This window comes from Cydia fagiglandana, chromosome 15, assembly GCF_963556715.1.
Source record: "Cydia fagiglandana chromosome 15, ilCydFagi1.1, whole genome shotgun sequence".
NCBI lineage: Eukaryota > Metazoa > Arthropoda > Insecta > Lepidoptera > Tortricidae > Cydia > Cydia fagiglandana.
This window is the reverse complement of record NC_085946.1, coordinates 7,256,514-7,283,610: the sequence shown is the minus strand read 5'-3', so window position 1 is coordinate 7,283,610 and position 27,097 is coordinate 7,256,514. Positions and strand designations below refer to the sequence as shown.

General features: G+C 37.0%; 2 protein-coding genes across 2 annotated transcripts in view; both read right to left on the bottom strand.

Annotated features, from left to right (window-relative positions):
* Positions 1–21,358, bottom strand: part of LOC134671307 (NEDD8-activating enzyme E1 regulatory subunit) — a 112,014-nt gene extending 90,656 nt beyond the window's left edge. The window contains exon 1 of the mRNA XM_063529132.1: positions 21,347–21,358. The gene's annotated coding sequence lies outside the window, so the exon portion shown is untranslated. The remainder of the gene's footprint in view (positions 1–21,346) is intronic.
* Positions 1–27,097, bottom strand: part of LOC134671578 (uncharacterized) — a 296,112-nt gene that overhangs the window by 8,936 nt on the left and 260,079 nt on the right. Inside the window, exons 5-7 of the mRNA XM_063529438.1 lie at positions 7,423–7,529; positions 1,389–1,493; positions 727–820 (exon numbers count right to left, since the gene is read on the bottom strand). Of these exons, the coding sequence (XP_063385508.1) occupies positions 727–820; positions 1,389–1,493; positions 7,423–7,529 (306 nt within the window). The remainder of the gene's footprint in view (positions 1–726; positions 821–1,388; positions 1,494–7,422; positions 7,530–27,097) is intronic.

Sequence of the window (27,097 nt, the reverse complement as noted above, 5' to 3'; positions counted from 1 at the left end):
TGATTCAGTGCTACATACAGAGGGCTAGTGATTAAAGTTACTGTGTTGGTGCCGGGAATTATAAAAAGAGGTGTGGGGCGGGGTCGAAGAGTAGTTCTCACAAATGGCGTAGGTACTTTAAATGTCACATATTGCAGTAACCACGGATTTGTGATTGAACCACGTATTAATCTAATGAAGTATTTTATGACTGCAAGTTGTCTCCGTATCTCAAGACTTTGATGACCGACCATTCCTAACACAAACTGCGTAGGATACATGTAGGGATAGTAACCATACTGTTTCCAATACAAGTATCTAACAAACGATTTCTGAACCTTTTCAATGAGAAGTACGTATTTTTTTTCGTGTGGACACCAGACAATATAGTTACTTTCCAACAGGCTACGTACAAAGGCATTATATAATAGAGTAATGACGTGGTGGTTATGAAAATATTTGGATTGACGTACTACGAAACCAAGAGCTTTTCGCGATTTTTTACAAATTTGAACTACATTTTTATTAAAAGTTATTTCAGTGTCACAGCATGTACCCAGGTCACGAATAGAGTTTACATTTTACATGTTTACATATTATGGTACGGAACCCTTCGTGCGCGAGTCCGACTCGCACTTGCCCGGTTTTTCTAAATGTGGACGTCATTCAGTTGAAATGAGACTAACGGATCCGGATCGTCACACTATATTGGTAGAGTACCTAAAGCTAAATGCTTATAGTACTGACCGACATATGGTATCCTCTGTGGTGAGTGCTGGTAGCAAGGCGGCTGGCCGTAGTATTGTGGCGGAGGATACGAATCGCTGGCGACTCCCACCATCTGAAACACAAAATAAGTTTTTGGCAAAGAATTCTTTTTTGGTACAAGCTTTTATTTACTTTTTTTCCACAGGCAACTAATACTCATCGAGACAATTCTAAAAAACCTAAACACAATTAGGTTTCGTTGTTTTATCGTAGAGTTCCTATGGCCACCTCCGGTCTCCATCATCAGATCGGCTCGATGACACCATAATATTGCGTTGTCACCCGACTTACGTATGTATGCAAAATTTCAGCTCAATCGGAAACCGGGAAGTGGATCAAATTTAATTCGCAAGATTTGATTACACACAGACAGACAGACAACGGTTAAAGTACTAGATGGTGAACTACTAAAAATATAGGAGTCTATGGAATCGAATTAATTGCAGTTCAGAACAGGTTGTTACAAAAAGGCGACTTCGGTGACGACGATGCTGTTTGCTCTTTTCACTTCGCTCTTTAACATATTTTGTTCCGTTTTTGTCTTCCTCCGATTAAACAGGCTTGAATAACCCAAAAAATAGTCTGATCGATGAAGATTATAGGATTTTGAAGGTGTGTCTGTTAAAGGTGTAGGTATTTACCGGTGTGTCGGGCTGCGGCGGCGGCAGATGGTAGCGCCCCGGCGGCCTATAGTACTGATAGCAGAGATCAGCAGATGGGTAGTAAGGCCCATACTGCTGAAGTACCTGTAAAGATAAACTTAAATTAATCTCACATTTCAACATCAGGGTAACCAGAAGGCGCTTTATTTTCTGTAATGTATAAGTAGAAAACTATTAACACTGCTTGTGTAGTACTTGGCCAACCAACCCCCAACAACCCCAAGGTTAAGTCAACAAAAATAAGGTTGACTCTACATCTACAGTATCGGTATCCTTAATATGGATTAATTAGTAACAACCAATCTTCATTCCCTTTGCATAACAAAATAAATTACGAGAAACGACGTGAGATTTACATTATGTGCAGTCGACGTCAAAGATATGTTTACATTTTTCGCCTTATTCCAAAGGACTTTGACGTCGACTGTATACATATATGCAAATAATTATGTATGTTATCAATACACCAAAGTAGGTAATTTTCTCGCTTAAATACAGTAACAGCATAACATCCTATTCCCCATACAGCTACAACAAACAACTAACAGTGTTTAATTTAATTAGATATCGGCCATTAATTGTAAACGATAACATAAGTATTATTACGTCGAAACTGTTGAAAGCAGTCACAGTGCCTACATACAGTATTTTGACTTACATAAACTTGAAAACTACGAACAGTCACAAGATAGAGACTTATTGCAGGACAATTCGAATGTACAGTTAGCAAAACCATTAGCTTAGCACCCCTGCATACTTGTTTGTTTGCAAAGACGCTAAGCCAATAACAGTAATAACTTTGCTGATGTACACTGATATCAGAGTGATGTTATTTAGTTATCGTGCGTAGCGCTCGCGTCAATTACATTTACGGAGAAGTACGAGCGAAATGCACGATAACGAAATCACATAATTTATATGTGATTCTGATGTCAGTTACGTCCGAATTCGCCTGACAGTCAAATTTCACCCAGTGTAATCTTTGTAATCCAGGGTTAGACCCCAAAGAATTACACTGTATCAAGCTACGCAACATTAGTAATTACTAGCGACTCGCCCCGGTTTCGCATGGTGAAGGAAATGAGAGAAAATATAGCTCGAATCAAAATACACCCGAAACGTTTAGCCATTTATTTTAGAGTGACATATTATGATGTAAAGAATCATAAAAAATACAAATTTAAATATTTGTCAAAAAACTAAAGAGTTCGCAACATCCTCCCACCTTTTGGGCAAGAGGCCCAAAACTCTTCTCTAGATCTCGGTAGAGTCCTGTGTTTCAAGCGGGTTCAGGCGTTGAACGGCTCGTGTGAATTATTGCCCATCTGCTGTGCGCACCTTAGCCACTCTTACACAATTATCTCTTAAAGACCACTTTATAATCTACATCACCTACCCTTAAATACGATTCCCTCTCCTTGCCCTGCTGGATGAGCCTCTCCACGTACTCGTTCCTGAACCATTTTCATTTTCGCGGAAGTTAGTGCTGCTGATGTTATCCGTGATGTACTTTGCGCCAATTCTTCCACGTCTTGTGAAAAATGTTCGTACGTCCATAAGAAAGGCTTTGGTCGTTAGCGACATGGTCAATTTAGTCAGATGCACGACTTGGTAAATTACACACGTGCATAAAATGATCCATATCATCCCTCCGAACCGCAGGAAAAGAGTACCGGTTAGGTTTATAATGTATTTATAGAAGTAAATAAGTGTACACAGAAACGTACTATAATCTGCAGTATTGTTAGCGAGCAGTACTTTCTTAGTTTCTATATGTTGACTTCTCTGTCATAAACTGTCAACTTAGTTTCATTTTCCAATACTACGTTCATTAGGACACTGCATGTGTTCATGATAGGTCCTTGAAGCGTCCATCCAAATTTATTATTTATTGCCACGAGGTTATTGTTCAGTTCCACGAAACTCTCCGTGAGCAACACGCCTGCGTGATCTGCGCCGATCAAAAGCCCGATGTCCTGTCACGGTCGCCAGATGAAGGAAATGAGAGAAAATATAGCTCGAATCAAAATACACCCGAAACGTTTAGCCATTTATTTTAGAGTGACATATTATGATGTAAAGAATCATAAAAAATACAAATTTAAATATTTGTCAAAAAACTAAAGAGTTCGCAACACATGGGTTAACAAATTATACACAAACCTTCTTCAAGAATCACTCTATCGATAGGTGAAAACCGTATGAAAATCCGTTCAGTAGTTTTTAACACTTTTTGAGTTTATCGCGAACATACAAACACACAAACAGATAGACGCGGCTGGAGACTTTGTTTTATAAGGTGTAGTGATTGTTTACGTTAGTAAATAATTGCATGAACTCATGATACTGGTGATGTTTGTGCTGTTGCGTATTACAGTGCGTACGCAGTCGGCGTCGACAATTTAATCCGTACGTTTTAATCCCCCCACGTGCCCCTGGGCCCCATTCGTACGGCTCCCGGCTACATCGGGAGCTCTGGGCGATTGTCCCGCTAATTAGCTTTGTGTGTAATGTTCACTTTCCTAATTAATAACGCTTTTTGTTAACAGGTGCCTGGGTTTCCTTGATTTTGGGAGGTTATGCTAAATCGACAAAAAAATCCTCATATTGCGTGCTTGCATCGACTGTACAATACGCGTTTGTTTAGTTTATTACAGCATCTTTATGTATTGATATAAAATACGAGTAAAAAATAACTTAAGAGAAGGTTTTATTTGTAGGTAAGGGGAACCTGTGAATAAGATCCTTGTTTTAATTATTTTTCTTATGTGTCATTTACGTAATGTTTTTTTTTTTAATTTATCTCACAATTATCTTAAATGGTTTTATTAATCGCGGATAACTGAAGATTTATTAAGAAATAATCTTCGCGACTATGATATTAAAGTATGTACATACATACCTTAATATAATAATGTTGACATAATTTTACGAGTATTACCTATAAAGCAAATTATTTATCTATTTTCTTATTGAATGCCTGAAAGTAATCGTAAACGTTTGAATACTGGTTTCAAGTAATCTCAATAACAATAATAATAAATAGCTAGAATAGTGTAGTAATAAAGTTGTTGTTTATGTATTATAGCTTTATCAATAATGGTTTTAACGATTCCGATAAACGGTTATGGTATTTTGAGGCCATACCATTTGATTTGACCTGTTAATGAGCATATCATATCGCTTAGAGTTCTCCCAACCCAACCCAACTATTTGAATATATTAAGATACTTATATAATTTTTTATAATTTTAACAAACGTTTACGTTTGTGTATCAAAGCTATAAGCATTATACATATTTTTAAGATTTTATGTTTTGTTTTAGTTAAATAATTGTAGTTTAAATATTTATTAATGACATTTTATAAAAGACGTGAGGTAAGAAAAATATTTCTAAATATTATTTGTTGTATTTTGGGCCATTCTGTATTATTAATTGATTGATTTATTAGAAGCTACTTAATTTTGTATGTATTTTGATAGTCCTAGTACTTGGTAAGATGTTGTATTATAGATGTTTTGCCCGAAACCGACCGATACTAAAATGGATCATGAATCAAACTTGATCAATAGTAGATTGTTAACCAAGGGTGGAAAGTGAACCATTTCACCCGAGATATGTTGGCGCTCGAACGAAGAGAGACCCTAGGGTGGGAAATGCAATTTTCCACTCGGTTATCAGCCTATGAAAGGTGAACTCAAATAAAATTAATTATCACTGCAGATTTATCAATGCACAATATTTTATTTCACACCATCTGAACAATTTTTAGGGTTCCGTACCCAAAGGGTAAAACGGGACCCTATTACTAAGACTTCGCTGTCCGTCCGTCCGTCCGTCCGTCTGTCACCAGGCTGTATCTCACGAACCGTGATAGCTAGACAGTTGAAATTTTCACAGATGATGTATTTCTGTTGCCGCTATAACAACAAATACTAAAAACAGAATAAAATAATGATTTAAATGGGGCTCCCATACAACAAACGTGATTTTTGACCAAAGTTAAGCAACGTCGGGAGGGGTCAGTACTTGGATGGGTGACCATTTTTTTTTGCCTTTTTTTTGTTTTTTTTTTGCATTATGGTACGGAACCCTTCGTGCGCGAGTCCAACTCGCACTTGCCCGGTCTTTTGTCCATGTTACGTACTGATACTGCATTTATGCGTCGCATTGTGACGTCAATGAAAAGCTTGCCAGAATAAGCACTATATTACGGTATTCCGTTCACGCGTGACAGACGTCACAGTTGAGCTCATATTGTGTAGGTGGTGTGAGTGACGTCACCACAGTAATGACGTATGATATGAACTCACGACCGCTAGTAAATTTCAAGGTCTCAGCTGCATTCTGAAACGTTTCATTCAGTGACCTTTTCAAGGGCGCTTTAGTAATGCCTTTTTTGCCAATGTTATAGTTAAGTTTTCATAAGGAGTTTTAAATAACTCCCCGTTTTTAGGGTTCCGTACCCAAAGGGTAAAACGGGACCCTATTACTAAGACTTCGCTGTCCGTCCGTCCGTCTGTCACCAGGCTGTAGCTCACGAACCGTGATAGCTAGACAGTTGAAATTTTCACAGATGATGTATTTCTGTTGCCGCTATAACAACAAATACTAAAAACAGAATAAAATAAAGATTTAAATGGGGCTCCCATACAACAAACGTGATTTTTGACCAAAGTTAAGCAACGTCGGGAGGGGTCAGTACTTGGATGGGTAACCGTCTTTTTTTTGCTTTTTTTTTGTTTTTTTTTTTTGCATTATGGTACGGAACCCTTCGTGCGCGAGTCCGACTCGCACTTGCCCGGTTTTTCAAGTGACTACTGTAAGTTATGTTTGGAAAATAATTCCAGGGTGGCAGATACTTTTGTACTTAGTACTTAACTTATTGTAGAGTTGTGTTATCCGCAACTATTGCTGTTGATTGTACAGGTTTTTTCAGGCGCGATTACGTGCATGCAACTGTTATGTACAAATTAGAGATGCAACGGATAGTTGTTTGGCCGGATACCGGGTATTCGGCCTGTCCATCGGCCGAATATCCGGTACGCGGCCGCCGAATATTCGGACGGCGGAACTATACCTTCATTTCGGTTTATGAGGTGCGCATTGTGCAAGTTAGACCTGTTTCCTATTAAACGTTCGCGCGGACTCAAGTCTAGGTTCAAAATGAGTGCGCGTGCAAGTCAGAATAATAAACTAGTACGATTATGACCGTGACTGTTTCTTATATCCAATTTGTTTATTCCGAAATTAAGCAATATTACTATCCGGTATCCGGCCGGATATTAATATAATGGCCGGATAGGCCGGATACCGGATAGTAACCGAATATCCGGTGCATCTCTAGTACTAATTCCATCAGACGGATTTGATGGTTGTACCTACTCATGTTTTAAGTATTATTTAAGGCAGTTATTTATTTCATTGTGTCATATTAAAGTTCTTACTAATAAAACAACTGGGCACAAGCAAGACACACCGACACTTTAAAGGCATTTAACTTATCAGGGATTATCCTCAGAGCGTGTCTACACAGAATAGATAACATTGCCGCTTTGATCGGCGCGGGCGCGGCTTGTACGATGTACGACGCGTGTAAAGCTTTGGTGATGTTTTTAAATAAATGCCCACCAGTATTTCTGACAGAAGCCAACCTAACATCAGCTATACGTAATTAAATGATCGTGGTTTTGATAAAAAATCACAATAAGTACAATTTGATATCGTCCAGTTTTTCAATTTGTTACATTTGAAATCGTGGCTTTATTTCAATAAATTAAACCGAAGCTTGATCGAAGCAATTTAGAGAGGTTTTACTGTCCATAGCGGTGTAAAAATTGTGTAGTAATTGGTTGGCGCGGATGCGCAGACCTCTCATCAAGTCAAAAAGAGCCTTCTTTTACGACTTTTAGCGCTGTAACTACGAGCTTCAATCCTACCACCAAATCTAGGATTATTCATCATTTAAAAAGGCTACAATACGAATTGTTCTAAAATCTCTATGAACTTACCGGTGGGTGCGGGGCGTGGTAATGCGGCGGGGGGTGGTACCGCGCGAGCGCGCGCTCTGTGTCGCCAGCAGCCTCCTTGATCAGCGGTCCGGCCGGCTGGTAGTATCCTGAGGACAAACAGATATACTCTTTGATTACATGAACAACGAAAGAGAAATCCCATAGCAATCTCTATGAAACTACCTAAGTATCTTTCTAACGAACATGATGGGTAGGGACAACGATTCTCAACGACTTGTTAGATTTGACACATAAGTATTTTATGAGTAAGTAATGCCGTAAATCTTTATATATGAGATTATGTATTTAAAAGAGCGTTTCGCCTGACTTTCCCTTTCCCTTGGATTTGGCACCATGTCATTAGGTGTACAAGTAGGGATAAAACAATAAAATGCAAATAGATATTTGAAAGTAGACGTGCGAACTAATAGTACTGGTTCGTACTACACATAATGCGCATTCATGGCGCATTCGATCTGGACACACCATAATAAATAAAAAGATTTAGAGATAATGTCACTTATCATATAGATATGTAGGTACCTATAAAGTTTAAACACTTTAAAACAGTTCGAAAACACTTTATAATGACTTTGGCACTGATAAACTGCTCCCGTCGTAGTTATTAGGTAACCGTACGATAAAGGTCAAGTACACATATAAAAGCAGCGTCAGTCGACCGGATACGATTAAATCGCCATACATCCGTATCAGCAAATCATTTTAAAATGTCCAAGGAGCATTCGATGTTAAACCAAAATTGTTCGACCAAGCACATTTTGTAGAATGATATTGTAAATTTCGTGATATCTTTAGCTGCCACATTTGCCTTCAAGATGTATGTCTGTTTTCCACTGATATTAAAGCCTTAAAGAACTGAAGTTTGCATACATTCTAGAATACCTTTTAAATAGTTTTCTGATATTTCCGTTTTTGTTTTTGTGTAATTTTATTATTTCTGAAGGAGACTCAGACAAAAACGGAAATATCAGAAAACTATTTATATTTATATGATTAGAAATAATCTTATTATTTCTGAAGGAGACTCAGACAAAAACGGAAATATCAGAAAACTATTTAAAAGGTATTCTAGAATGTATGCAAACTTCAGTTCTAACTTTGGTTCAACGACGCAAGCAAAGTCTACATTATATGCAAGTAACGCATTTAAACTTAAACTTGGCTATTTTCATTTTGACTGTGTGCTTTAAACTTTGAGCATCTTCGCAAATTCTAACAAAGAACGTTCTCCTTTTCCAAACTTTCCTTCCGTTGGATGCGGTTAGCGATACGGTTTCTTGTTTTTATAATAAATCTAGTTTTATGTTGCTTCTTATACAAAGATCAAAACAACGGCATTCGAACTTAATAACTAGATTTTAACTTTTTCTCGTTTTAATTTTATTGGTGCGAGCAAAATACGCGGCAGATGTCAAGATGAGATTAAATTAAGGATTCCTTTGTATTGAATTCGCGTTTGTATCGTTATTATTTTACTTTGGCACGACGAGCCCTATTCTATTCTTATTAATGACAACATGACCCATGCCCCAAACTTATATTATAAAAATAGTCATATCGTTTTCATTTCAGTAGGTAGTGGACTGAACGCGAAAGAAAATCACTCCAAACTCACCAGAACGCAAGAGAGCTAGCGGTCGCCCGCCAGACCTGATGGTATAACATCGAGAGAGACCTTACGAAAGCCCAATTGCCAAAACCGACAATCCGGGACCGATGGGCCTGGCTTAGAAGTGCGAGGTGACCGGACCCCAGATAACGGGAGCAGGGTCGGACAAAGAAGAAGGTATATAATATAAGCTCTAATGTAATACCTACCGACAAGAAGTTTTGAGTCAAAACCTCCCCTTTGCCCCTCAGCCCCTTTGTTTGTAAATTGTACCGTCACGTCGACAACTGTTGCGCGGATGCGGTGGTTGGCGATACGGTGCCGTGTTCAGTAATAGTCCGCACTAGATAAAAGTTTGCGGTCAGAACCACTTCCGCTCGAAACGAGCTGTTTTCGGTTGTTTGACCCGGTTTTTATACGTGTGAGTATTACCAACCTAACATTTTCAAGTATAACTGTGTGGATAGTAGCAAAGAGTTGTTGACTTTAAATAAGAGAGGAGTCTAAGAATAAAATGTGCTCTTGGTTTGACAGCCAAACCAGAAGGCGCTGTGCTGTGCCATATGTTTTGTGGTCAGTGAATTGTTAAACATCAACTTTTGACAAGAGTTACCCCATAATGTACGGAGCCGTACAGTCTTCAACATCACCTGTCAAATTCGAGGCCGATTTTGTTTTAAAAATGTTACATTGTGTAAGATCTTTCTTATCAAAGTATCTTTGGTAAAGTATTTTACTGACACAATATTTAATTTGCCGGATTTGTTATACCTACACAATTTCTTATACCATTATATTAGAATTAGAACTAGCAATATTATTGTCTTTGTTTATTATGCATCAGATAGTACGAAGGCAATCAGTAACCACTCATGCATAATGTTAGTTGTTATTATTCAAATGCAACTAATGTAACAATACAATAAAGATTATTGTATTGTCATAGAAGTTATAAAAGACGTAATTGACACTAAGTTAAAACGAGTATGTATATGTACACGGGTATGTCATGTCTTACACTTAATTGACAATAACAAACATTAATTTTATTAATTGATAATATGTACGAGTATTCGATAAATAATACGGGTACTTTTTTATATTCGAGTAGGTACAAATTATTTACTTCAGCGTTAGTTTACTAAATCCCGGCTTTTACTGCTCTTTTCAATGAAGTTTTAGGAACTCATGCACTATATTTACTGACGCTTTTCGTTGAAACATCGTGAGGAAACCCGGCCATTCCCAATAAGGCGTAATTTCGCCTTTGGGTTGGAATGTCAGAAACTAGGCCCACGCTAATTCTTGGGATTAGTCGCCAAGCGGGCGCCAGGCTCTCTTGAGCCGTAGCTAAAAGCCGGGACGACGCTAGGAAAATGACAACATATTCGTTCAGCCTTCAGCGCAGCGAAGTGTAAAATTTTGAAAAAAGAGGAAAATTGCAAGTATGTGATATATTGATACCTGTAATAGTAGTACTCTGAGCGTACGTACAAAATAACTATTGCACCTACTTACAGGTACAGTCGCCATCAGATATATCGGAGCGGCCAAGGCGCTCACAAATATCTGAACACGCCTCTATTGTCAAAGCGTTAGAGTGCGTGTTCAGATTTTGTGAACACCTTGGCCGCTCGGATATATCTGATGGCGACTGTACCTGTACAGTTTCCTCGTAGGCACAGTACCTACTGAGAAAGCCGAGGCGGATTCTTGGACACCCACTCGTCCTGTTTGTTATCTAACTCGTTACGATTTTTCCTCGGGCTCTGTATTTTTCAGTGTAATTGTTTGTAAAAATTGTTTATTTCTTTATTTGTTTACGAAAGACATCCGTTACGAATTACGAAGGTTCCGTTGGTCAGAAAAGGCATCATTAGAAAGTGTCATTTTTTTATATCTTTTATAATGCGATAAATGAGACCGTAGAGGAGGTCAAGAGCAACAACCTACAAAAGTCTATAAGGAAAGTAGGATACCTTTAAAACTGTACAATACATAGGATTACTTATCGTGATCACGACATAAGGTTCCAACGAAAAAAATCTACTAAAATATGGTCAGAGGAACGGGGTGACTAAAGGTGACAGTCCATTTCCAACGACAGCAGCACTACCATTCATTTTACTATGGAAATTGACAATAACACCCACGCGTTCGTAATGGTTGTGCAGCTGCGGTCAGAAATGGAATGTTACCCTAAAACGCGTTTAAAGGATACTAGAATAAACATGACCAAGCACATGGTATATAACAATATCAAAGACAACAATTTACATTCAAATCACACTGCACACATCCGTGCGCCATAAATAACAAATTCGCAATCACTTATTCGTTATTTATCAATATCATTTGCATATTAATAAGCGATATCGATTGCGAACAATATACGGTCGTATATTGTGAAATACCATCTTAATCTCGGGTTTAAATTGTTTAAAGGGCATCGGTAATTGGTCGCCAGTCCCACGATTTAACTGACAATTATTTTATCCGTTTTCCTTCCTTGAATATAACTTGATATATAATAAATCTAGCTGCTCGCTTCATAACTCTTGGGCTCCTGTACAGATTTTGTGAGATGTTTAACGATAAAAAGTGATATATATTGGCTACAATAGAGGCGATATATTATCATTGGTTGTGAAAGCTTGAGTGAGTCGATATCTCAGGCGGACCAGAGTAACGTGACTTTGAGATCCGTAATAACTTTGGGTAATTAAAGACCACATTGTCACTAGTTTCTGTTCACCTGGTAAGTGATGTGATGGAATAAATATTCAGTAGCAAAATTAATGAATCTGTATTCATTATGTTTATGGACCGTATCTTTTATTTCGATACTTTACGTTGTGTAATTCGTCCGTACTTTGTGTAATTAAAGACCACATTAGTGTCACTAGTTTATGTTCGCCTGGTAAGAGTGGTAAGTCATGTGATGGAATACATATTCAGTAGCTAAAATAACAAATATGTATTAAGTATGTTTATGGACCGTATCTTTTATTTCAGTACTTTGTGTAATTCGTCCGTACTTTGTGTACCTAATTAAAGACCACATTAGTGTCACTAGTTTCTGTTCGCCTGGTAAGTGATGTGATGGAATAAATATTAAGCTAAAATAATAAATATGCAGTTTGTTATGGGCCGTATCTTTTACATACCGTATTACTTCTATGTTTATCTTTTACATCATTTAAATCAATCACGATAAAGAACATACACTTATAAAAATAATTCACTAAGTATTAAAATGATTTTCATTTTCACATCTTGGACGCGATAACAAACCACAAGGCAAGCTATAAAACTCGCGATAAGAAGAGAGATAGTTTATGTCGAGATCAGCGTGATAGACAGTGATAGCTTATATTCGCAGGTGCATTCAAAATGATACAAATCGACTCTCAAGCTGTTTCTTCCATCTTCATCTAAATATGAACCGTATATTGATTACCTTAAGGTTACATTTAAGAGAATCTTAATATCGAGATACGAGCTTGGTAAACAAAGCAGGTGAAATAAGGGCCGTTAAAAGCGTTCGTTGTTTGAATTTTAAGGGCACTTCATTAATTAAACACTCACGAAATTATCGTGAATGTTGCTCTAATAATTTATGAAGTTACGCTTCGGCCACTTGCTCACACGAATGTCCTATAACTTTGGTCAATTTACTGTCGTGTTGCTTGGTTTTTCGTGACAGCATATTGCCCTCATAAATCTTTCGCTTGCTTTTGAATCATTCTAAAATGTGTCCTCATATCAAGGTCTCTGCTTGTATACATATACAATTATACATTGACTTGTTTTTGTACCATATATATGAATAAACATAACTATTATACATAGTGTATGTACTGGGAAATTAAAATTTAGAATATTAAAACATTTAAAATAATGTTCAAAAGAGCAATCGGAAATAAAATAAAGCTACTAAATTAGCTTTGCAATGGCGTTTTTCAGACCTCGAAATTTGAATCGAGTAATCATTGAAACAGTTGAAACTTTAGACTAGGCCGAGGCCGAGCTTTTTAACAAAGACAGGTAAATAACAAGACTGTTTATCTCCATAAAAAAAAACTTTTCTCATCATTATTGGAGATACCTCTTCGAGCCACTTCGACCATATTAGGTATGTGTTGCATATATCTTCATGTATAATGTAAAGTTATTAATTATGGTCTTAACGTGTCGTACCAAATATTGTGAAAAAACTACAGTCTTGCATTATGTAATGTCTTGCTAGCTGTGTAGGTAAAACAATGATAAGGAAATGTGACTGTACGCAAACTTCTTAATCGTTCTATTACTGAATATCATGCTCCTTTGACTTCTTGGCCAGCTGTCTGTCTAGTTATCTGTATAACTATAAGTCTATCATTCAGTTATCTCTGGTTTTTGTAGCAAAATAAAAAAAAATCTCAATTTGCGATGCAAACCGTGGCCTAAAGAAGCGGGCGGTTTGCCTTGAGTTGCAGCTGTCTACTGAGGGGGCTATTTCAGAACAGCTTTTTGCACTTATTTATTTATTTACCGGTTCCATTGTAACCGTGGACAGTACAACTTACAAGTGGGTGTTTCTGAACTGAATGACTGTTGTAAAACTTTAAAACAGGCCACTCCGTCTCGTGTAAGTAATAATTATTTTTAATTAAAATGAAGGTCCGTAAATTTTACGTGATGGTGTGCAGAGAATGGATTCTGAATTTTTGATTTTAAAAGTAAATTAATTAGTGGACAATCCGCGATTAAAATGCTGTGACATTCAACCAAGTCGTCATCGTCTTTCTTCTTTTTGCCCTTGCCACAGTTTGAGGAAGCCGGGGGTCCGCTCGGTATTAGACGGTGAAAAGAACTGCTGCTGAAGCAATTTACTGCTAAATATCAAGTGATATTTCGTACATATGTTTCAAGAACCTCTTTTATAACAGCCGGGGTTTGAACTCACGATCTCCATTTTGGACTCACGCCTTTCCGATAAGCTCCCATCACTTTGTAACCAAGTAAACATCAAACGTCTGAGAATCAACCAAGTATGTACCTATTAAAAGTTTTATTCGTTCAAGTGACGAACTGCCCGCTCTGGTGTTCGTTGTTTTCTGTCTACGATCTTTTAATCCCGCAGTGCTAGCGCGATGACCTCGCCATATTAAATTTTCGGCAGCAATATGCTTTATTATTGAACGAGGGTGCCAAATTGTTTGTGTATCGTTAAACAATTTTATTTCAGTCTGTTTCATCAGGGGCTTTTTTGCCTCTGGTTTTAGTAATGTGATTTACGGGTCGCTGTGATCTGTCAAGTATAGCTATTAAATTAAATGAGAAAATGAAGTGGACTAGTGATAAAAAGTTATTAGCACACATGTCCTTCACAAAGTCCAGCCAGCACTAAATTGGGTTTAGTAGCTACTTAGCTAGTGGGGATCTTTAAGTAAAAACGTTCCTATGAATAACTCGCTGGCCAACACATTATATGTAGATTATTATAGACAATAATGGTGTTTTTACTGCGTTTCAGTCATAAACCTGTGAATATGTAGCACGTTTGCGTTTTGGCGGGTAATATGTAAACAGCGGCCGAGGGCCATTTTTATTGTGTCGTTCTCTAGAAAAAGAGTCTTAGTGCATCTTGCAACAAGACCCTTTTTCCCAACTTATTACAAGGTGTACTCGGGTCCTTTTTCAGGAGAAACACATGTTACTACCAAGTTGGTTTTATTTTGATTAAAAATGCAATCATATTATGAAAAAGGAGTGTATACCTTAATTACTTATTAATGTTATTATAACGAACGCTGTATTGTTATTAATAACGCATTAACAGCAGTCGTTTAACAGTTCTAAAAAACATATTTACATACATACCAGACCAAAATTATACATTATTAACGCCGTGGTATGTTGATTATAACTTTGGCATTTATATTTTTGAGTAGGTAATACCTAAAGTAAGACGGTTGAAAAAGCCCCTTAACACTTACCCTCGTTGTAGTTGGCCGTATTTGGAGGTACGTCCAATGCGCTAGTTATCTCACATTAGGGCTCAATAAGGATACTGGATGTCAATAAACAGAAAATATTTAATAATATTAACCGTAGGTATGTGAAACCGTATATAATACCGTATAGAATTTGCTTTAGTATGGATATAAACTATAAACGTTTCCTCTTTAGGTTTTATTAAGTAACGGGCTTAAAGATTTTACCTCTTTACTTTAAAAGAAAAGATGACGTAGCTGACAAATCAGTTGAGATATTAAACTCTTGTTTCAAATAGACCTAAAACAGTTGAAGATATGTTAGTACTTTTCGGACTTTTACAACATCGATTCTTCCCGGTTATTTCTAGCTAGAAATTGAAGTGGTGCTAGTTATATGTTTCTGTCCTAGAAATACCCACTATCCCAGTCTAACCATGGGAAGACACTAGTCCAAGGCCACATTAATATTCTGCATGTGTTAGAAAAAGCAAACAAACGCAATAAACCGCATAATTGTTCAGCAAACATGCTGGCCTACCGATCTAAAATGTCAATACTACCACAAAAGCAGCACTAACATACTCTCGTTTGAAAGTAGGATATAGGGATATTATTATAATCGGGTACAGAGCATTTGTCTTAAGTAGTCCAATCTAGCGAGACCTAGAGACTATAACAACCAGTGACGGATTTGCCTTACTTAAGGCCTTAGAAGGCGGCAACTTGTGACAAAAAATTCGCTGATGATAACAAGAAATAACTCAAAATGTAGTCAATATGAGGCTACAAATACTGCAAATCCGCCAGTGATAACAACTACGCTTAATCAAAAAGTGTAATCCATACTAGTTTTTCGCAGTGATTGGCTCAGCAAGAAGACCAAGGGACAAGAAGAAAAAAGGCCCATTACTGCAAAATTGGTCGCGAACATAAGTCCTCTCGCATTACTCGATAAGTAGAGCTAACCGTTCAATTAGACACACCGAGATCGCAATTAGGCCCGCCGCAAAAAGCGCTCCATCTAGCGGGGGTAATTTGACCGATCCGTTTTAAGAATATTAATAAAACGCTAATGAAAGTCCGATGTCGCCGACGAGTTTTTTAAATTAACAGGCGCAGGCAAAAACAAGCTATCGGAATCGAGCCGTAACTCGAAGTCTAAGCTATTTAAGTGATCCGTGGCGGGAATATTGATTTATGGTATTTCAATAAGTTCCTAATGTGGCTCTGTGGAAACCGATCTGTATTTTTATTAGCTCTCGAGGCTTGAGCCTAAGCATTAAATTATTGCGATCTGATCTGATCGGTAAACTCGTAAAATTTTCGTGTAAATGTAGTTGATGAGTATAAGGAAGGAGATACCATTATTTTTTAAACTGATGTCTTTATTAATAGGATAATATTTTGAGATCTCGTAGCCTTGACTACACACGTAAAAACGAAATAAGCTCAGGTTTCTACTGAATCATTCACAATTCTGTATAATCCGTATCATACGTGGGAACGTACAGGTAACAGATGTTCCTGAATCTCATTTGCTCATGCTCCAAGTACGGATGCTTGCTTGTCACCAACGAATTGGTATTTAAAAAATTCAATTAATTATGCTTGCATTTAATTCTTCCCGATCTCGATTCAAAGTTAAACGATACCAATGAAAAATTAATTATAATAAGGATGAGTTACTTTATCTAAACATACCAAATGATGAACCAATCGTTCTTTAAATTAGTTTGCAACAAAACAATCATTAATTATAATTAATGTGGCGTTTTATTTTGAAGACAAACGCAATGATTATTGATGCCTGTCCTCGATCTTCAATCGAAATGCCTATCATTTTGACAGTTGAATATCGGCCTGTTTCGAAACTAAATAATGCGTGATTAACGCACAAAAAGGTCCCAATTATAAACACTAGGCCCATATAATTTGAGCTTTAAGCAAGTTGTGATAAAGTTGGTTTTATCTTAAAATCCTTTCCGCAGTTAGGACATATTTTTATTTTCGGTAGCTGTTCGACCACCGCGGTTCGCCTGCCTTAGGCGCACTTTTTATTGCAGAACATTTATGGGCATGGTAGATCAGGCCATTGATATAGCATACATTATTATCATATCTACGTAATAAATTTAATAAAATAAATTAATTGATAGTTTGCGAATTTTGTTGCAACGTATGACAGGCAATTAATTATGTCAATACGTTACAGTGACATTTATATCTAATAAAAGGCAATTATGATTAATTTGCAAATCGGTAGTTTAAAGCAGAGGATTTAAAGGCAATTATTTACAAATTCCTTAATTTAAGATTGTTACACAGACATCAGAAACCATTTAACGTTTTGTACTTTAAAAAAACCCAGATATTTTGTATGTAGTGGGGAATTTTGTGATGTGTGAAAGCTTTATACAAAACCAAGTGATGTCATGGAGTTTATTGACATGAAGCACAAAACACCCACCATTAACGGTGTACGTAGCACAAGTGTTGAAAGTAGGCAAATAAGTAATGATTTTGCAAAACCACTTATTCGCTGTACACAGGTTCTAGAGAAGCACATGACTATAAGATTCGCTATTTAAAGTTAAATTGGAGAAAATTTAAATATTATGAAAAAATGTGATGGTATTCTAATATCTCTATCGTTACGCGTTTCACGTCAATTAGATATGCTAATCGACATCTTCGTAGTACGTGGACGTGCCGTGCCCTCAACTCCTCAGTTTCAATCTTCCAAGTTCACTATTTAATCTGTCACGTTTGTTCAAATATCAGATTAAACTAAACGGAGTAAGGTTTAGATTAAGATAACATTATTAAACTGAAAAGGAGATTGTGTAAATTACTCTCCGAGCCACATTGTAGTAGGCGGCTTTTGTTGGTAGTAATTGTTTTTTTTTTGTAACGGTGTCCGAGTGTTCCCACGGGCTTTCGAGCGAGACCGTAAACCTTTCTGCCTAATAACTATTACATTGCATGTTAAATTTGTAAAGTCGGTAGAATTGCTCTGTTGCCTCGTATGCGCAAGGTTTATTTTATTGTTTTCGTAATCTTTTATGCGAAAGCTTGTTATTTTGTGAATTAATTAGTCATAAAAATGATTATATAACATATAATATATGTATATGCACATGGAATGAGCATATTTGTTAAACACAACCTGAATATCGAGACCAACCAATCCAATTGGATATCCAATTGAACATGGGATAAGGCCGGAGAAAGAAGAAGAGACAACCTGAATATCGAGAAAGTATCATAACTATTTGAAATATTGCCAAATCTATGGTGGTTAGTTGCCTGAATTCCTACCAAACATATGACCTCACTTAAAAAGTTAAGGCTATTTAGATATGTACTTACTGCAAAATAGAAATAAGTCACTTGAAACTGAAACATCCCTTACCCTTTCTTTGTCCTGTTTATGTCTCTTAGTATATGTTTATGTAGCTCCTAACCTAATTGTAGGTAATCACTGGAAAACACGGCAGCTTAAATTACCAAAGTTTCAGTCTGTACAAACACGCAATCGAGTAAAACCTACCATATGAAGCCGCGTACTAAATAACGAAACGAATCTAATAGAAAGGCCATAAAATTATTTTCACGAGTAAACATCATAGAATAATGACGCAAAGTATAGATTCGGTATTTCTCATTCGGGGCAAGCGGCGGTCGGTGACCCGCGGGGCAACGGCCACGGCATAATGATTCTAGTGCGAATATTTTACTAACAAAACAGGATATCTAAGAGGAAAAATAACTTCAAAGCAATATCAGAGTTTTATGAGATCTTTAGAAGATTTATAAGTGACGAAATTGGGAAAGATTTAGGAAGTTGATTGAATGACAATGGCGAAAATAACGCCCTTTCAACGATAACCTTTTGCCAGTCATTAAGTATGTCATTAAACATTCGTTAACGTCCGAAAAATTACACTGAATTATAAATACATTAAAAAAATAGACTATCATGATATATGTATAATGTAAATGTATCTTCACAAGTGGCTGTGAAAGACATCGCGGGCTGAAAGGGAAGTTCACGACATCCGCATCAACCAATGTAAATAGGTATCTATCACCACTTACTGGAACATTAATAAATTTTTTATGTGTTAATTAATTAGATAAATACATGCCTAACAGGAAAATCGAACATCATGTTTCACAGAATCGATTTCAGCTCGTTTCGCGGCTACGATCAACAATATTGACAAAGCTCTTTCCAGCCGGCGTATTATGGATGGCTTTATCCATCTTTATCCACGTGATAAAACAACTGTCACTTTTTAACATCATGGGATAGAAAGTGACGGACACCGTTTTATCACGCTGTCACGTAGACAAGAACGACCATCATATCCGTACAGAAGAACAATATTGTTATGGACAATATTGTTGTTGTGACATTTTATGTTTATTTTACGCATATGTGACCTACATAATATATTATAAGATGTAGGGATGAATACGTTATTAAATTAGATACTTGGGTACACTGGATTATGACTTAATAAATCTTCGCTCGCTAGAATATCGAATCGAAAGTTTCTCAAATCGAATTCATACGATAATTACCGAAGTAAGCAATGTCAAAAATCCAAAATATAACATAAATAACACACTGTTTATTACCTAATATAGATTGGACTGTACCTAATTGTAATTACCTTATTCCTACATTCAGCTACATATACGATAACTTTATTCCTTAAAAAACTCCACTAGGTACTTACGTATGTATAGCAAGGATAAAAAGCTACAGCAGATTACAAAAGCCGTGCAGGTTAAGAAAACAAAGTCCTAAGACAATTAGGTCACAGCCTGTTTTCTCGGGAACAAAGCAAAATGTTCTCTATTTCTCCTACATAAGGTCTTTTGGATTCGCACGCCAGTGGTAATGAAGGCAAAGGGCGGTGGGCTGTTATTCCAGATAGTGATACGGAGCTTTTGCCTCAGAGTCAGAGGCAATATAAAATTGTCTTCCAATTACTTATGTATTAAAAGTGAGCATTGAAGGCGACGGGATCAGAGACATACATTTTGCAAACAGTTTTATGCGACCAAGTGAAAAAAAAACCTGTCTTGTCGTTGTACAGCCAAAGAATTTAATTTCAGTACCATTTCCAACCTTGTCACAGTAACAATCAATATGAAAGTCGCTAGAGATCTCATACTATTGTCACTGTGACAAGGTACGGAACGGTACCTACTGATATTCAATTCCTTGACCGTACCACGCGTTTGTAAAGGGGCTTACAGATTACCAGTTAGTTCGCTGGCCGATATAAGCCTGTCAGTTAATTGCAAAAGGTGACAGTTTCGAACAACTGACAGGCTGATATCGTCCAGCGAACTGGTAATCTGTGGGACCCTTATTAGGTAATAAAGGTGCCTTAAGGTACCGTTCAGGTTCCGCTGCATTGCAGTCGGCAGTAATGTCACGCCGCAATACTGCAGCATTCTGCAGCAATAATGCTCTACCTACGCAAAAGTGTCTGCCAGTGCCAACAGTGCTAACCTACTATCAGTAACTAATATAGGTACACCTACCATAAAACAGATCAACAGATCACACTAACCCTGGTTCCCAAGGCTACAAGCTCCGATCGCGATCCTGAAAGGGCAGAGTTCAACGGAAGCCTATTCCCAAGTCGTAACGCCGCGGGTCACTGCCCCGAGATTAGTTAGACACGGCGATTCGCGTTCGTGTCGTTTTTATCTCGGCTTTTTGTCAAGAGCGCGTGCGTTACCCCCTACATTCAGAAGGCCTACCGCGAACCACGTTCGACGTGTTGCCTCTGTCACACTTATACGAATTTCAAAGTGTGACAGAGAGGCAACACGTCGAACGTTATTCGCGGTAGGCTCTCGGGTGTAAGTACTTGTATAGTCGACGTCGAAGATCTGTTTACACTTTAGGCTTACACCGTTGCTTGCAAAAAATATATTTAATCATTTACTCTTTAGTTCCTTGACGCTTGATGGGTCATCGTTAAAGTGAGGCGCGAATTTGGTAAAATTAAGTACTAAATACTTAGATCGTACTAGATTGTGCTATCAACTTTGTAAGTTTTTTATGGTGTTATGTCCTACGAGTATGTTTTGAAAAATTAGGAGATATATTATTAAACCTGACATATGGGTTACAAAATTTTAATGTTTTAAAGAAATACCTATAGTATAGTCTATTAGAGTCTAGGCTATTCAAAAATGGTGATTCGCGCATATGTTGATATTTATGAATTACCTATAATTATGTTAGTTTTAAAATAAAATAATAAAGTGATCAGATAAGTAGTAGGTATTTAGCAAAATGACAAATGCTTCAAACATTTGAAATTTTCAACTTATTATGTGTACTTTTACAAGGAAAATATTAATAAAAATCGTTATGAAACATTTCATAATGCATTATTCCGTTTTCCTTGTGCGATTAGATCATTCATGCCTAACATCGCGTAAATATCGACACTCTTTCGCTAAACGAGACGACATAAATTATCGAAAGCCATTAAAATCTGAGATTTGGGAATCGCCACCTCCAGCGATATCGTAATATACATTTGGGTAGATTGAAATTGAGTTTTACTTCATTGGATTAACGTTCAATTTCCAAGTGCACAGCCATGTGACATACGCCTGTGAAAGTGGTGACTCGCTAGCTATGTCTAACTCCAAAACAGCGTAAGCGCAATGGACCGGTAGTTGATATGTATCATTATTGCATCGGAGAACAGTGTGGCTCTCACGAATGCAAGAATCCTAACACTTATCACTATGACTATAAAGTCTAATTTCGTTGAATCCAACTGCAAGAAGTATAACATGGTTGCACGTGGAACGCTAGCCACTCACGCGTTGGCGCGCTCCAGCGGCGGCATTAGTTTGGACTGTAGCGTTGAAAATGTTGAAATTATGACAAGGTGATTAAGAGGGTTTATATTATTTCTGGTTCCAAACTGAATGTGTCTAGGATTGTGTGAGTTTGCTCATTAGTGTTGTCTCTATTTGAGTTCGCTGTTTGAAATTTTGTGGTTTGAGAATTTTGAACTAAGTAGGAATTCGCCTCTGCACTGTTAAATACTGTAAGTATCTACGTTTCATTCATTTGTTAAAGGTAAATATTAAAATAAGTAATATGTTAATATATTATGAAGTACCTATACTAAATTATAATTATTTTGTCAGGAAAGTACATTAATAGTACATTAAACAACATACTTGCGATGGTTTCTGATGATTCATGTAAATTGGAAATTAATAAGTGCAAATATTAGCCAAAATGCTGAATCTTACCTACAGATTTTTTATTGTCTTGATCTCAATATTTATGTATCGAAAAAAAAAACTACTTTCCACACTAAAACCACGTAAAATTATTTTAAAGCTAAGAAAACAAAAGCTGCAACACCGTTAAATATCCCAAATCCCTAATCTAGCGTCCCTTAATAGGGAACACTAAAAGCGAACATGGGAAAGAGTAAAACTAAACATAAAAGCTCACTGAAATACGAGCCGAATATAAACACGCCGCACAAATTCATTGTTTCGGCACAAGAGCTTCCGCGAAAAACGTAAAAAAAGGGGGGGAAAAGCGGAAAACAAGGTGGCGCCGAGCGACGGCGAAGCACAAGCAATTCAAGCACAACCTTGTTTTTTGCAAAGTTTGTTTAGTGCTCGTGGTCGCTAAGCGAGGTTTCACTAACCACAGCAACCCAGGTGAACTATGAAATCGGTTTATATTGTTAACGATGCATAGTGAAAGAAAATGAACAGTCGAGATCTAGCAATGTAGACAATACAAATGACATTTATTAGACAGCAGTGGCGGCGCGTCCATAAAAGCCGGTTCCCACAGGCTTGCCTGTTTTTGGACGTTTCCGCAGCTGTAAAGGAAATATGTAAGCCAACTTAGCCCCGGCTTACCTATGGATATGTTTGACGCGCCGCCACTGTTAGACAGTGCTATTGCAATGATGAAGATAGATTTCTCAGCTGTGGAAATAATTTACAAAGAGCTTATTGTTGACTAAGATTAATTCTATTTCTGAAGTTGATTTATTTTTAACTTTAATGTATACAAAAATAGGCATAAAATAAAATGCTGCATTTTCCATTATGGTTGTAAGTAAATAGTAATTTTACACTTTTAGCCGACATTATTATCAAATGTGAACTATATTATGTAAAATGCGTTTTTAAATTAAGGTACTTTAGTTTAGAAATTAAGTTAAAAAATATTATCTACCCAAAATGCTCGGTCGCAATCGGCTAAACATAATTAAATAATTTTAGACTAATCCATTCCTTTGTCCAAGTAGGTACTTCCAGTAGTTTCTCATTTCATCAACACAGTCGAACCAACTGCCACCAAGACGATCACGTGTTAAACAGCTAGGTAGGTACCTACACTACACAAAGACATTTCGCGCTCACATTAACACAATTAGAATAGACAAATCACCGTCCTATTTATACCCGTAGTATTCGTAGTTCAGCCATAGGTGCGGGTTAAAATAGACGATGCATAAATAAAACACAAATCGGATCTCACCCTCCGACCTTGAGCGTGCGCCCCTCGTTGGGGTATTCTGATATTACAGTTAGTTCAAGTTTTGATATTGCACGAATAAGTGCAAGTGGGACGACGAATGGCGCAGTGCATTTCGCGCGCACTATTTTATTATTTTATAGATTAGAAAGTTACAATTACAACTCCACAAAACTATTACATTTAGTTTGACTGTGCAGTCAGGTATCAGTCTCATTTTCTATTTTATTGATAATGTAGTAAAATTGCTAAAAATGATGCTAATTCGGAAATACGAGTATATCATGAACAGTTGAACACCTATATTTGAGTGCCTATTTAAGTAGGTAGGTATGACCTGGATACTCCACAGAGGAATAATTCCCCCAAAACCCTTTCCAACCGGAAAATTGAGATATGAATTAATTCTTATCCTCCTCTTATCTTTCTTATCTCCTTATCAATAAATTCTAGTGTCATGTGTTAAATGGACATTTCATTGTAGGTAATTTACCAGCACGATCATATCAGACCGGGTGGGAAGGGCTTTAGAGCATCCAAGACATACCTTTTCAAACGCTTTAATATAGATGGGGTTTTTTGGTTCCAGTATTATCAATCAATATCAAAACATTTAATATATTCTAAACTCAGAATACCGCCCTTGGTATAGCTGCATAGGGGTATGGAGTAGTAATTGAAGGATATTGCAGCCGCGTCAGCGGATAGGTGTTTTATTATGTTTGATTAAAACGCTCGTTTCCCTTTGAGCGGAATCTCATTTATTACTTGAATAAATATTGGTTTTTACTGGAACTTGGAATTGGCGTGAGTAAAAACTCTATACCGATGTAAGAATTTGCAGTTACGTGGTTATTTGGTTCCTAGCGCGGGGCAAGGTTTAGATGGGAGCTGAAAACCCCTTTTGCTGAAATATTTGTCATTAAATCCTCAAAAAAACAAGTCCTAATAGGATCCATGGGTTCATAATTGAAAAAAAAAATGTGTCAGGGCGTTCCCAAAAAAAAGGCCTTTGTACTAAATATTATGGAAAACACCGCAGATTTAGGTATTTTAAAGCGATAATATAATTTGTCTCTCGCCTTTTCATAAATACGAGGCAGCGAAACCTAAACTAAAAAGATTAGACAGATTAATGGCACCAATTCGTAACGGCCATGTCGAAAACATAAAAATAATCCAAAACATAATCACAAAGTCGTTTTTAAACATTAGATACGACGAGATAAGGTTATTTAAATCAGAACGCTCGTTATTTAGTGAGTCATCGTATATTGAAGTAGGTAGAGATACTAGAGATAAACAATGTGCGGATTGGGCACATAAAACGAATACTGGCGAGAAATGGTTACAGCGAATGAGATGAATAGGCGACGTGAAAAGGAGAATTAGGCCAACGTTCTGTGATCAGAAATGTAAAGGTTTGCGCACCGTAATAGGTCCGGACATAGCCGATTTTTCCTGCGCGAAAGTATTGCGACTGTTTTGTTTTATATATTTGTGGTATTTTGTGTTATTTATGGTCTTTAATGTCTTTATATTTAATAGGTGAGGATTTTTGCTGATATGTATTTACAGGTTCGTCTATTTGAGTCTTTAATTTCCACTGAATAAATTAACAGATTAGCTGGGAGACATTCCTCATAGGTTTAGGTAGGTATATTCATATTTGTGTTTACACGCGTAACGATTGTAATGTAACCTTTACAATAGTGTTTGAAACTTCTACTAGGTACGTAGGTTCTAATACTTTTTCGGCCATACCAGTGTTTTGAATGTAATGAATGAATGTTGTAACCCAATTGTATTGTTGTTGAATCGCTACTATATCCCAGTAAAAATGTATGTACGATCGTACAATCTTGTTCGTAGTAATATGTTGATCACAGTTTGTTCCTACCTAAACCGGCCTCAAATGCCATGATAAATATTTCAGAGCTGCGACTAGACGCGCGAAGATTTTAGCGGTTTTAGCGACGCAGATACTTGAATATCTTTATTTGCGGGTGGCTTGGGAGCTTTGAGATAGAATGTATCCTAAGTAGTGATGTACCGACTATTGATTTGGCTGACTAGCCGACTAGCCGACTAATCGGCGCTCGAATGGCCGATTAGTCGGCTAGTCGGCCAGATTATTAGTTTCGTATAAGTTTAGGTGAAAAACAATAGTTTTGCTCTTTTGGTTGCGCAATTCATATATTAGCTTGGCTAAAAGGTATTCTCTACAGGTTCAAAGACCTATTACAGGAATCCTCGTTCAATTTCTGTCTTTCTTTTATTTTGCGATCCTGAGCAGATCGTCAGTAGGTACAACTTGTAGGAGGTATTTCCAAGGCTCTATTTCTCGTACGTAGTCGCCAGTTAAGAACCTATCCCCTGTGGTCAGCGTTTTTACGAGCAACGTGCCCTGTTTATAAGTCTCTAAAATTTGCAATAACACATTAATAAAAACTGAATTATAATAAAATCCTTTAAGTATAGAACTTGGCCATGAAATTACACGAGAATCAGTTGAGATCGACCTGTAGAAGAAAACACCAGCCACCACCACCATACGATAACGATCAAACGGTCAATTATATGAACAAAAGTTTTCACACCCTGAATAGGTATTTTGGTAAAATAGACATAATATGCTAAATATTGACGGTTTCATTTTTTCTGTTTTTCTTTCACTAATAAAGTGCCGACTAATCGGCCATTTTTGCCGACTAGTCGCCGACTAATCGCCGACTACAAATGTGGCCGGATAGTCGGCTTTCCCGACTAGTCGGCGACTAGTCGGTACATCCCTAATCCTAAGCCCTTTTCCGAAACTCATCACCCGAAACATTTGTTCTGAAGTGTGTGAATAGGTAGATGGATCTATTCTGTATTTAGTTAGTAAGTATATATCAGTTAAAAAAGATTGGTATTGATTAAGTTAATAAATGGCAACTCCCTATAACTGTACCTACGAATATATCAATAACCTAGCTCTAGCAATACCTATATAAGTACCTAACGTGTGCTAGAAACTAATATGTAAAATAGTTTTTCCGACCCGCAAGCGGAAAATCCATTTATAGTAGTAGCGGTTGACCAAAATCAGCTGCAAATGGTGTTAGAGGTATGAAAATCGGCACGATTAATCTTTAGGCCATTTGAATCAATTTGACCCGTAGCACCAATAAAAAAAAACAAACGGAAAGGAGTTATGACGTCATCTTTTTTTGTCTGGAAAAATAAAAAAAATTGTTCAGAAACCTATCGTGTGTGGTATTAAATGAAAGGGCATTTTGAGCCGGTTCTAAAAATATATCACATTATTATATTTCCGTCACTTGCATTCAATTAAAATAAAAATAATATTCAAAACATACCAAGTTTGGGCGCCTCCAGATACGAAACCGTTGAATTATTTTTTGCGAAATATACCTCAAGTAATACCCAATATCCTCATATCTAACCCCAAGAAATTAATTTCGAAAATATTAAGTTTTAGTATTTTTATTTTTT